The sequence below is a fragment of the Melopsittacus undulatus genome, chromosome 5 (assembly GCF_012275295.1).
Source record: "Melopsittacus undulatus isolate bMelUnd1 chromosome 5, bMelUnd1.mat.Z, whole genome shotgun sequence".
Taxonomy (NCBI): domain Eukaryota; kingdom Metazoa; phylum Chordata; class Aves; order Psittaciformes; family Psittaculidae; genus Melopsittacus; species Melopsittacus undulatus.
Genome location: NC_047531.1, coordinates 57,425,448 through 57,438,342, shown reverse-complemented (window position 1 = coordinate 57,438,342; position 12,895 = coordinate 57,425,448). Strand labels below are relative to the sequence as shown.

Below are 12,895 nucleotides of genomic sequence, written 5' to 3'. Positions count from 1 at the left end.
TTCATAACATTTTAAGAAGTCAAAGCTGGAGTTTGGCAAGAACAGTATTTCAATTCTCATGGGAAGCAGCCCAAAATCTATACTGACTCAAGTGGCCAGGGTTTTTGGCTTCAAGCATTACACCACTGAAGTGTTCTTTATCAAGAGCATATCCCCTAGCACAGCTCAGAGGAACTGCATCCGAAGTGAGGCGGCTGGAAAGTGATACCCCCTGTTCCACCACACTGCATCCAGCTCACTCAGAATTTTCTTTGGAGAGGGATCAAAGTACCCACCAAGTCTGAGCTTGCTTCACTTCAGAGATGCAATGAAATTATGGCTGCTTGGTATACACATACTTATTGGGGGAACCCCAGAAGTACATTATACTTCCCTATGCATATATATGCATTTTACATCTATTGCAAGAACATCCTTTCCATACCTCAGTAGGTTTTCCTCCAGAAGTTTTTTCCGCTTTGGAGGTCGCCCTCGTCTCTTGCCTGTTTTCGCAGGAACGTTTGGGGTGTTTGTCTGCCCCCCACATCCCCTGCGAAACAGCAAACCCTCCATGAAATATCTGCTGAGCAAGGGCTCATCATCCTGTGCCTGGCAGGATGGGAGAAGGGCAGGGAAGTTGGAACAGCTGCTGGGAACCCCACTAAAGGAAGGGATTAAATCAGAGCAGCAACAGGACAGGGAGGGGAGGAAAGAAGGGATTCCCACTGGCTGGGAGCCTGATCTGGGAGCCGCCGGCACGGTGCGGGGCAGACGGGGAGGAATGCGGTGGGGCAGGCAGCATCATTCCCACAGCAGGCTCTCCTGGTGCCACAAAGGCTGCAGGCTGGCTCTGACACAATGCACGACGGTGGGGCAGCTCGCAGTCTGCTTGGCAACTCCAGTCTCGCCCGCATTGCCCCAGCCCTCTCCCAGGCTCCCCCCTGCAGCCCCCTGACACAACAGCAGTCAGGCGGAGTCCCTTACAGCCAGGCTGGCTGTGCTGTGCCCCCCTTGCCCCCTGCGCCCAGACACAGGGGGAATGCTGTGGGGACTGTTACCTGTCTGGAGCCAGCTCTCCATTGGTTTTTGCCTGCACAGGATCCTCCTTGTACATCCGCGTGCCATAGAAGTACCAGTACAGGGCACCGCTGCTGTCCTCGCCCAGTGGCTCCACGCGGAGGCTGTCAGCATCCAAGCCCTGTGCCCATCAGGAAGCCCCCAACCAGACGGTGACAAGTTGAAAAGTGGACACATTGTCACACAAAACATGATGACACCCTCTGCAAACACCTCCCTCCTCCCATCCCACCATGCCACAGCAGCAGTACAGCTGCTCCTCCAGGCCAGAGCTGGGAAAATGTTACTCCAGGGGGAAGGCGACGTTAGCTCTCTGTGCAGGGAGGGATTGAGATTGGCATCTCTAATTTGAATGGCCTCTCTCATTTTAACATTTCATCTCTGGTGCTCCTGACAGGGAAGGTCTAATTAGTGCTGGAGACAGTCACACACAGCCCTGAGAAGCTCCCTCCCCCCTCCCTGCCATCACCCTTCCCCCAGCTCCCCCACTACACTTCATCCCCATCCTTTCATCTCACACCATCCTTCAGCAAGGCAGCCTCAGCTCTTGCAGCCCTGCCATTACTGCTGGAGCATCTCCAAATTCACTCTTCTCAGGAAGAGTAGCCAATAAAGCCAATTTGCTTAGTGTCTCCCATGCTATGAATACATCCGCTCAGGATGAGGGCCCCAAGAGCAGTCCTGAGTGCTTGCCTTCGGTCCTCTGCAAGGCGGTAGAGGAGATAGAGAACTGCTGACCCACTGCATTGGTACCAGTTACCTGGCCTTACAATGCATTTAATAGCATCAACCCTTCTGTTCCCAGAAAGATTCACTGATCTGGCCCAGCTGCCCCATTTCCCCCTTTCCTGCTGCCCAAGGCACCTTGAGAAGGTCAAAGACATCATCTGCATCGAGGCGGTAGTCACAGAGGCGGTGCAAGATCTCCACCCGGGTGCGCAGAGGCAGCTCCTGGAAGGTGGACTCCCGCAAGGGGTTGGGTTTCCCTTCCTCCAGCTCCCAGCGGTAGTTGATGATGTCCTCCAGGTAGCTGTGAAACGTCTGGGATCTAACCAAGGAAACAAAGTCCCACACACTCACTGCACCTTGCCACAAACACCTGGTAGAACCAACAACTTGTACGCACACAACACAGATACAGCTGACATCTGAAGAATAACCATGCCCCACAACAGCTATGGTTAGGTGCAGCTCTACAGAGTTCCCAAAACACAGTAATCTCATTGCAGCCAGCACCATGAGATTTCACATTATACACATAGAGCTTACAGGACTCTGCATTACTGTTATTTCTTTCCAAGCTGAAACAACAAGCTAAATATGCTAGCTCAGCCCCATGGGCTGTGCCTTTTGCTAGCACCAACGTCAACCTTTTACTAAAATAGGATTCAACAAAGCCAACAAGTCTGATTCCCTTCCGTCTCTGCCCACTTCATGTAGAGACCCTCCTCATCAGCTTTCCATTTGCTTCTCACATCTGCAGTAGCCCAGCCCTGCTCATCTTTCTGCCTCTTATGTAGATTTCTATGCCCTCATTCAATGCCTTGCAACTTCCCATAGCTGCTTGACTCCTACTTGCTTTGTTGTATGCTTCCTATATTCCTGTTGTGACCTCTGTTTTCCCCTCTGTCCCCAAAGGTGCTGACGCTTTCTGCCTGCTCCTCCATCAGTGGCTCTGGCAGGACATCTACACAGCAGCCCAGTTAACGCACACAGTTTGGACTCTGCCATGCAACAAGGCTCATTCATACAACATGAGTGTACCTCCCAGGCAGGGTCCAGCCCAGAGGACTCTCTCCTCCCTAGTCTCTGAGATAACCAAGTTGAACACTTGAGTTTTTCATAAACATTGCTCTTGGAATGATCTTTCTCATTTTCTAGCTGGGCCACATTAAGTCTCTGTTCCGCTCCCAGCAGTTCACCATATAACCCAAGGAAACACACATTTCTTGCCCTCATCTGGCATTCCGGGTAAATGTCCCCATCTGACACACATTAGACTGCTGACGGAGCTTAAGGCTAAAAGAACTGCTGTCTATATTAATGAGACTTGAGGCCCTTATTCTGACTACTGAAAATTTCAGGGGAGGGAATAAAAAATGGCTGCTGAGGCCATGTGTCCCTAAATATAAAACTTCCCTAAGATCTGTTCATATCACTTTTGAGTCCTGAGACTTGCCAGGCTCTCTCAGCCTGCTTGCGTACCCTGAGCACAGCTAAGGGGGACCCCCCCCATGCCCCAGTCATTCTTGCACACACGGGAAGTCCATATGCCAGCAAGAACACCACTGGGTACATATTCCCACCAGCTCTCAAAAAGGCAGCTCAACTTGATAGGTTTTTGGCACAAACGGATTACTCTATATGATTAATGGAACTGTGCCAGTGCTACAGAACTGCATTTGCCTGAGAAATTGCTAACTACTACAAAAGCTATTATTTTTTAACAAAGAGATGGAGGAGCACGATCCAACTGGAGAAAGGTTGTTAAAAGCCAACCAGAAGTTAGCTATTAAGAGTGCAGGCTTCATGCGTTTGGTAAAGACTGGATGTCTTTGCAAGGACCATGACCGGTCAGTGACTGTAAGAACGAAGGAACAGATACCACATGATTCCTCAAGCTATGTCCATCTGGCAGCATTTCTCTTCCTCCTCGAGTGAAGTTGATGCTACCACCCTGCAGATCAGTCCTCACTAGCCTGCTTCTTCCTGACGTCAAATGCAAACTGACCTCCCACAGATACCTCCTCTTACTGGATGAACATTACCAGCCCTCTGGTTGTATTTAACAACAGTTGCTTTGATGTACCTGGATCTAGTGCCTTCTGCAGTCTGGAGTCTGCTATTTTGTACATGACACAAGCAAAGCATTAGCATTTCCACGTATCATTGCTTTGCCCCACTAATATCAGCAATGAAACAAATGCAACTTGAGACGGTCCCCTGCACTGACAATGTTCAGTCAGCAAAGGAGGACTGACTGTTTTATGAAATGATTTCTGAGCTGCCTCAAGTACTAATTTTAGGGTAAAAACTAACCTCTTTTAAACGAAATATTCAGTGCACAGTACACCTACCTGAAGTAGCTGTGCATTCCCACAGTGCCTTCCTCGTATACCTCAAAAACCCAAATCAACTTCCAGCAAGGACTTCAGCTTGGCAGAAAGTGTGATACTAGATCCTCTTTATAAAATTTTTACCTTTAAAAGTGCTGTTTGATCATACACAGCTTAAATGTTAGACATTTACTGAAGCCATTGATTAAAACAAAAATAGAAAGACAGATTTGTCTAGCTTCCAGAAGAGAAATAGTGATGAAAACATCCTTTCCTGAAAGCAGGAAAGCAACACCTGTATTCATGCTGAGAAAGCAACACCTTATTGATGCACAGAAGGAAAAAGACTGTAAACTCTCAGAAGACATCTGAGTTTCAGCCCCCCACTTCAGTTGTTCAACCCTATCAGAGCTCAAGACAGAAGATTATTTTATCAGATCTGATATAGAGGCTCTGGCTATTTCCAATAAAATTGACTGAAAAAAACCAGTTTCCCTAGGACCCTGAAAAACTAGTGGGAGACATGGGATGCCAGGAAGAAGCAACAAAAGCAATAGGGTTTTATCTGCTCTTATTTTTCAGTTTTAACCCCTAACCCTAACCCCTCACCCCCCTTTCTTTTTTACCCTAGGGAAACAAGAAAAAGAAAGGGGAAAAGGGAGCACCATGGATCAGACAGACACTTTTACCACTTGCACAAGTACACTTATCTTGCACTGCCATTTTGGCTGCTCTCAGAGAAAAGTGATCCAGAAAGCCTTTCAGTTCCAGAAGATCATCTGAAGTCTTTGCCTATATAACTGACTCCCCCTGGGGACTGGCTCTGTTGACTTAACCAATTTGGTTTGAGTTTGACTTTCACAGAAGTGGCTAACACTAGAAATTTCCTCCATCCACCCAGTGTTCAATACATTACAAGCTCTGTTCTCAAGAGTACTTTTGAGTTCCTACTCCCATCCATTTTCAAAGACAGCTACTGTGCATTTGTCGCTTTGAATAAGGATAGAAATGAGAACCAGAGATGGGAACCAGATGTCTCAAGGCATTCTCAATCACTCTCAGTCTTACCCAATTTATATTTTCCCTCTTAATAGGGACTGGCCTCTTTCATCCAGACAAACGTGGGGTGCTCGTCTTCAACCTGTCTGCTGCACCTACGTTTAGTCTCACTTAGCCTGGCTCTATTACATTCCATTTATAAAAGGTTTCTGAAACAGCCCCCTTGGTTTGGAGAAGAAAATGTGCAAGTAGTACAGCAGTCTGTGAGAACCCTGCCCTTGGGGTCCTTCCTCACACAAAGCAGAAATGCTCAGGAATGTTTAGCATTATCTATAAAAAATAAAAAACTTCATATCCATAAGATTAAAGAATCAGATAGACAGGAATTGCCTGGATGCAGTCTGTCAAATACCCTTTGACCAATCATTAAAGTAACAGTGATATACCTACAGGTGTGGCAAGTCCTACAGAGTCTCTGCTGCAGTTGAGAACCTGTGAAAACCCTTTTACAGGCGGGAAGAAGACAGGAAGGAGATCACTGAGCTAAAGAAACAGATGTATCTCTTCTGAGGTTCTCAGCATCACTGATGTAAAAACACTCAACCAGTGGAAGCAGTGTTGGATCCACAATGTCCTTTCTCTACAAACTGGTAGTATTCCCAAGGAGGATGAACTGGTACACAGACACCTTCTGTCTCAGGATATATACCCAAAGGAAAATCAATTCCCTCCTGAAAGTAAATTGGCGGTTCTAGGAATGATCTATAAAAAACTCGAGATTGTGGACCACAACTGTCACAGTATCTCAATCTTCTGACTCTCCCTGCCATACAGCACAAGCCATCTTCCATGCAGCTCATTAAGTATTGCAGAAATCACCTACAAGAGGTCAGAAAAGTTAGAGTACTCTGTAACTGTAAAACTTCACCCTTCCCACTGCCTTTCTTCCCATCCCAATTTCACTAGCACCATTAATATTTCAGAAAACTCAAAGTGACTCACTTGTCACAACATCCCTTACTTTGCAGCTGCCACCCGATGCGCAAAGCAATTTGGATAGCTGTAGTGGGGAAGTGGTGGAATAGCACATGTGTATCTGTGGGATACATTTCACATGGGTGCAGGCGATTTCTCATGAGCCCAATGCAATTCTTAGTCCTTTCCCTGGCTGTGCTCTGAAATCACAGATCACTGTCAGAGGTCCCTACCTTCTTTTGCAATTATTAGAAAGGAGGTCAAAGCTGAATTGTACCTGTGGTTGAAAGTTTAAATCATATGCTGCAAACCCCTACACATATAAAAGAAAACGTGGGGCACAGGGAAGGATGTGACCTAGCACCTCAGTGTCAAAGGGGAGGAATAGCAGCAGGCAACCCACAAGAGTCCCAATGAGGTTGCAGCTCAAGTTGCCTGTGATCTTTAGTAGCAGCTGCACAAGAATCAGGGCATAAAGACGACGGGAGCAAGCCGAAGGAGGGGGCTCCTCTCCAACATGGGTATTAGCGTCCAGAACAAGCCAGAGAAATGATACACCCCCTGAGAGCTCAGCGCTGCAGCCCGGCCATCTGCCACCCGGCTGCTTCCCAAAGAGGGAGGTTTCTCTGTGCTCCAGGAGAGGGGAGCCGAGGACTCCTCCCCCATGCCTGGTGATCCCAGTTCGGCAGCCTGCCTTCCCCATGGCTTCCCCTGCTCGCAGGAGAGGCACACTGCCCATCACCTGGGCTTTTAGCGTGCGGGGCCATGCTCTGCTGTTGGAAAAGGAGAGCGGCCAGCGTGCCCATCACTGTGCCCGGTTTCCCAGAGGGGCTCCATGGGAGACCTCTGGAAGAAATGGTGAAAACTTCACAGGGTTGACAGGATACACGGACAAATTTGGTCAGAGCCCCTGGTGCAAATGAAGCAAGGAACAGCTGCACCCACAGACCCCAGCCCCACAGGCACCCTGTAGGGCAAACTCAATGTGAAATTCCTTCTGAGCGAACCCAGCAGCATTGGGGCTGGAATTATGTACACACACACACGTAATTTTTTATCCTCATACCCAGAGGAAGCAGAGCCACTTGTGCTTTTAGTTTTAAAGTCTCCGAAGTAAATCAAATCTTGGCTGAGAAACTGTAAACAAAATCAAGCCAAACAAACAAAAGCAAAACCAAACACTGATTCAGTGAGAGAGTCCCTGTGTCAGTCTGCACTTCCCGCAGGCAGTGTGCCATGGCCCGACTGTGGAATTACTGTCACAGCACACTTCCCTATCTGGTCTATTGCTGCCAATTTTGTTACAAGTCCTCCCGCCCCCAGTCCCCTCAAAACAATGAAACACACCCTCCCCAAATCAACTAAAGAAAAACTCCACAAAACCCCCGACCCTGTGGGAGTAAATATTGGATTAAAAGAATCATTAGGGTAAGGAGCTGGAAATCCTGGAGATAAAAATCTCTCAACAATGCTCAGATACTGCTGGTACACACAAATAAGCCTTCTCAAAGTTCAGATGCCAAATAATTGCCTGGACCCACTAGCTGGAGTATCTATCATGTTGACAGTGTTTTAAGTCTCTTGTTTCATTTAATTTACAAAATGCAACGGAAGAGTAAATACTGGAACACTCTGGAGCTAAAGCTGCTGGGAAAATGGCAAGCCTGACCTATGTCTAATCCCAGACAGTATATTGTTCTGTATTTGAGATGAAAACCAAGAACCCTGACAAAACCAGAGGATGGCAGAGAGCAGAAATAACAGTAGACCTCCTCCACCTCCTGCCCAACAGCACTATGTGGGAGGAACGTGGAAAACAAGACTGGGAGAGCTCAGCCTTTCCCTCAAAGACTGTTCAAACATGAATAGGATTACTCTCACAGTTCCTTTTACAGAGCTGGCCTGAAAGAAAAGTAATAGAAGTGATAGTTCTGTCTGGCAAAAGCTTTAAAAGCTGAAAAAGACTTGGGTTCCAGCAGCCACCCAGCACAAGCATTGCTTTTACAAGGTTCTCAATATAAATGTAAATATAAATTAAAAAAGACTCATTAGGCATCTAGTTCACAGCACACAAGAGAACTGGTCTTGTCTCGGTGATGTCCTCAGTTAAAAGAAACAACAGCAGCAGCAACCACGGTCTTATCAAAGAACAGACATTTTATCATGGAATTAATTTTGTGGACTGAAGATACTTCACCTTATGGGCTGGCACCTTTTTAAGTTCTGAATTGGCAAAAAGACACCAGCTTGGTGTTGGGAGTCACTCAGGTGTTAATGAGAGCATTAACTGGCAAATGGCATTCAAGATATTTCTCCCCTCTCCAATGAAGGCAGCTTCTTTGCTACAGCAGAGATCAGGAAATCTTCATTCTTAACAAGCACGCAATGCTTTGGCACAAAGGCAAGCCCTCTGGAAGGTAATGGGAAGGATTCAGGGTTTGCTGGGATGACCTCAGTCAAACATCATTAACAGGGTCAGGAGAAGCAAAGCCTATTTCAGAGGGGAAAAAATAATGTAAGGGCCCCCATGGTCAATCTATCGTGGCTTGTCAGAAAGAGAAAGCATAGGCTGACCTTAGAAGCAATATGAGTTACTACTACCAACCTGACCTTGAGCTCTCATGTAACAATGGAGACTTTTTTTTTTCCTACTGTATTAATGAGCTTTCTTATCTGAGGTGGGGGTGGAAGCTTTATGGACCAGCTTGTACTTCACCTTCAAACAATTTACCCCACCAAGGAACCAAGTCAGGCATGAGGCAGGAAGGGAAAAGATACTACCCCATCCTTTTGGGTGAGAAAAGGGTTGGATAGGTATATTTCCTTCCAAGCCCTCTGTGTGAGCTCGCTCAGAAGGTGTGCAAGCGGACAGAAAGCATACTGTCATCAAACCATGGGCAAGCTTGTCATGAGGATGATCAGACTGGCAAAGACTCAAGGGCAACAAGCACCTTGAAGAGTCTCTCCTCAAAACACTTCACTGCAGCAGATCAAAATAACCGAGAAGCTGGAGGTACAGGAATCATGATCTTAAATTTTAACACCCACATTTCATTTCCAATTCAACTAGCAGTGCCACTACTGCACCACTGTGCTGCACCACTGGTGGGGACAGACAGGTTCCAGCCATGGAGTCTGGAGGGAAGCAGTAATGCCTATCCACACCACACTGGTGACAGACCTAAGCAAGGTCCAACCCCAGTGTCGTGGTTTAAACCAAGTCCCCCAACTCCCGGAGAGTTAGGAAGGAGAATCCAAAGAATGTAGCCCCCACGGATTGAGATAAGAACGGTTTAATTGCTAAGGCATAACACAAATCACTACTGCCATTACTACTACAAATAATAATGATACAGCAAACAGCAAGTGAAAAGAATACAACACCCCACCAGCCACCGACCCATAACTCACTCCACCCTGCCCGGCCGAGCACCATGTGCTCCCTCCTCCATTTAGCTCTCCAGCTTCTCTTTCCCAGTATGCATCCTGGGCATCACGTGCTATGGTATGGAATACCTCATTGGCTAGCCTGGGTCAGGTGTCCTGTCTCTCCTTCCTCCCGGACTCCCCTCCTCCACCTGGCTGGAAAAAAACCTTGAACAAAAACACCCTCAAAACATGCTCAAACCATGACACCCAGTAAAGCCCTTCTGACAGAGGAAACAAATACTCAAGCTCATCCTGGTTTTACATGCCCTGTTTTGATTGATGCCTGGAGAAAACCAGGTGGCCTGTAAGTGGCTGTGGACAAAAGGAAAATGGCTGATGTTAACAGACCCTGAATGAGACCACAGAATGAGATGGGAGGGAATCAAACTGAGCTCACCAAAGCTCCAGAGTGAAGTTTCTCCTCCCAGAGTCAGAAAGATAGCAGAGATTGCTGGAGTACAAGACCCTCACAAGGCATGTACAGGCCTGCCTCATATCCTTCACTGATAGCTAGAACCAGTTTTCTGCACAGATATATATGGCTCAAACTGCAAGTTATTCTGTGGCTTACCTGTGTGGCCATCAGGAGCACCAGCAGTGAAGGGGAGGAGAAAGACACCTGGAGACGCAAGCATGTGGACTGCACTGAAGTCTACACCCAAGTACCTTTGTCTTCACCATTGCTGAACACCAGAAGACATTCCTTCTATGTTACAATCATGGGTTTGTTTCAAGGGTCAAAAAATATAGCTGGTTAGCAATTATTAAGTAGTAGTAGCTCTCCCTTAGTTTGGTCTAACTTCTGGCTTTGGCAGTCTGAAACATGAATGACCAGAGGTTTCCACACCCATGAAGGATAAAAGCAAGTTTTCCAGAAAAGCAAAGGTCAGCAGAGTGATTTTATCACCCTGATCCCTATCCCTTATGTGTTCACCCCATAATTTTCTTCCAGAGCTCCAATGTGGCACTGAGACCAACTCCAAGAGTATGCTGAAGAGATGCTTGGAGAAGACACCAGTGTTCTAGACCCTCTAATGTGATAAAAATAGTTAGGACAGGAAGTTCTCCAGCAGAAAGGCTGCTTGATCTTGCTAAGGAGATCTAATTTCCATGGTTGAATGCCAGGGAATCCACCGCCTTCCCATCTGAACTCCTGAAGTGTTCATGTTTAGGAGTAAGAAAAAATCAGTTAAGAAAACCCAAGGCTGTCAGCATCTAAGAACAGTCCAGTCCTGCTTCTTGTCTTCCTCCATCTTACCTCGAGCAATCTTCCATACAATAAAAACTGGGGAAGTTGGAAGGGGAGCTGGCAGATAGGTCGTATCCCACAGAGAAGCAGAATAGGAACAGCTATGGAGCGAGGCAGTGTCTCCAGGGAGGCAGAGAGAATGGAGAGCTGATGTAGGCTGTCTGGTCTAATAAGGGATCACACCACAGGAGCATGTGTTGGCTTGACAGAAGCAAGTGCATCCACTTAACCTAGGTACAACAGCTGAAGCAGGAGCCTTGCTTTGCTACCACCAAAAAAGGGGAGCATGAAGGAAGAAGAGAAGCCATGAGGTCACCACAGCTGCCCACTCTTCAGGAACATTCCAAGTCTGCTCATACAAACTTTTTCCCCCAGCCAGCAGCAGAAAAACTAAGCAGCCAAGGAGGTTCCTAGCTTGGGCTCCTTAGCACTACCAGACTCCCACTCTTGAATGAGATGGAGATGTCCTTTTATCTGCTGTGAGCTGATATGTGCTGCCTTCTACCCCTTTTCTCTCACAGTAGGGACAGGAGGCAGCAAGTCCACCCCTCCAAAAGAGATGCCAGCTGTAGGAACTGAACTCATCTCACATGCCAGCATGGTGAAAGGCATGCTCTGATCTTCCCCAGCTGCCTATGGTCCATGCTGCTTCTGTGATTTGGCTTTTATCTAGCAACCACCCTATGCATGACACAGCCAGTGGGGGTGACTAATGGTGACTTGTTTGTTATTGTGCTGAGAGAAGGCAGAAAATCAACAGAGATACCGGCACAGATAGAGCACTGTCCCACGCTGGCCTCTTCTGAAAAGGCTCTTCCCTTAGGCTGGCAAATGCTGGGGACAAGCAGCAGTGCTGAGATAAGTGTCTATTTGATCTTCTCTTCCCCCGTTTACCCTGGCTTTTTCACTGCTTTATGTTCACAAACCTCCAAGGCAGCTAATCAGTGCTCTGTGACCCCTGTTAATTGGGCTGTGTGAGAGAAAGGCAGCACTGGCAGGAGAAATCACACATACCTGTTACTTTGAACTGTCCTGTCATTTTCTGTCTCCCTGCTTGCAGGAGCTCCAAGCACCTTTCTGTGAGCCAGGGCTGCTCTATTTCTGTCACCATCCCCAGGATCAGCAGGAGGTGCCACAGGTGTTATGCGTGGTTGTCCTATCTTTGACACCCCCAAGAATAGGGATGCTGTTGCTTCTCCTTCCGTGTAAGAAGGTGAAAGCAATATTCGGTGAAGGAAACACAATCTGAAGGCACTCCACCTATGCCCAGCTGCTTCTCACTCCTGTTATCTGCCTCTCTGTTGATCCCCCTCTCCCTCCCCACCACAATACCAGGAACAAGCTAGAAGATGCCCAGCATCCATCTCCCTGTCTCAAGAGTCTAGCAGCCTATCTGACCAAGTAATCCAGAGAAAGAAAGCAATTGTTGTGAAGATGTGAAGCCATTGGAGGAAAGATGGGTTGGATTTGCCAAGTCTGGTGGATTACGCAGTATTCGGAGGATGAGGAAGACACATATGGTTAACTAGATGCACACTGAGTGCGGGAGCCTGCATTTGATTTTTTAGGTAGGAATTAGGGCTGCTTGTGTGTTTTTGTTGTTTGATTGAGGAAAGGAAGAAATAGGGATAGAATCATAGGATGGATATGAGCAACAATAAAGCCAGAGCAACTAGAAACATCATGTATGGTATCAAAGGAAGAAAAAGTCCTGCAGACAACGGGGATGAGCAGGAGGATATGTACACTGCCCAGATGGATTCAGAGAATATTAATGGGACTAAAATAAAACATGATGTCTACCTGTTTTTGAGTGCTAGCTCAACCCTTCTCCTTCAAGCCCAGTCTCTGCACAGTCTCCACGAAGGGAAGATTCGTGCTCTCTATGTATGCAGGGTTTTGGGGTAACAGTATGGACAGAGGAGCAGGAACTCCCTGCACTACTGCTGCTGCAATTTGACTGGAAGCTGATAATGGCAAATCAATAGGTTGGATGACTGGATTAAAAAGAGGGGAAAATAATGCTGCTAAAAGATGCTGAAACATCACTGTGGTGAGCAAACTGTATTGCTGTATGTACTTGTGAAAACAGGAATTGGGTTAGCAATAGATGAACAGAAAGGATTATTTA

The 12,895-nt window shown here is 47.0% G+C and overlaps 1 protein-coding gene across 3 annotated transcripts in view; it reads right to left on the bottom strand.

The window, feature by feature from the left end:
* The window catches only part of CECR2 (CECR2 histone acetyl-lysine reader), a 95,698-nt gene that overhangs the window by 23,021 nt on the left and 59,782 nt on the right, over positions 1–12,895 (bottom strand). For 2 of the 3 annotated variants that reach the window (XM_031044960.2, XM_031044961.2), the window contains exons 1-3: positions 1,921–2,077; positions 1,038–1,177; positions 425–529 (exon numbers count right to left, since the gene is read on the bottom strand). In XM_031044960.2, coding sequence (XP_030900820.1) covers positions 425–529; positions 1,038–1,093 — 161 coding nt within the window. In that variant the 5' untranslated portion in view covers positions 1,094–1,177; positions 1,921–2,077. Of the gene's footprint in view, positions 1–424; positions 530–1,037; positions 1,178–1,920; positions 2,105–12,895 lie in introns of those variants that run through there. The other variant, XM_034063353.1, reaches the window with a different exon arrangement.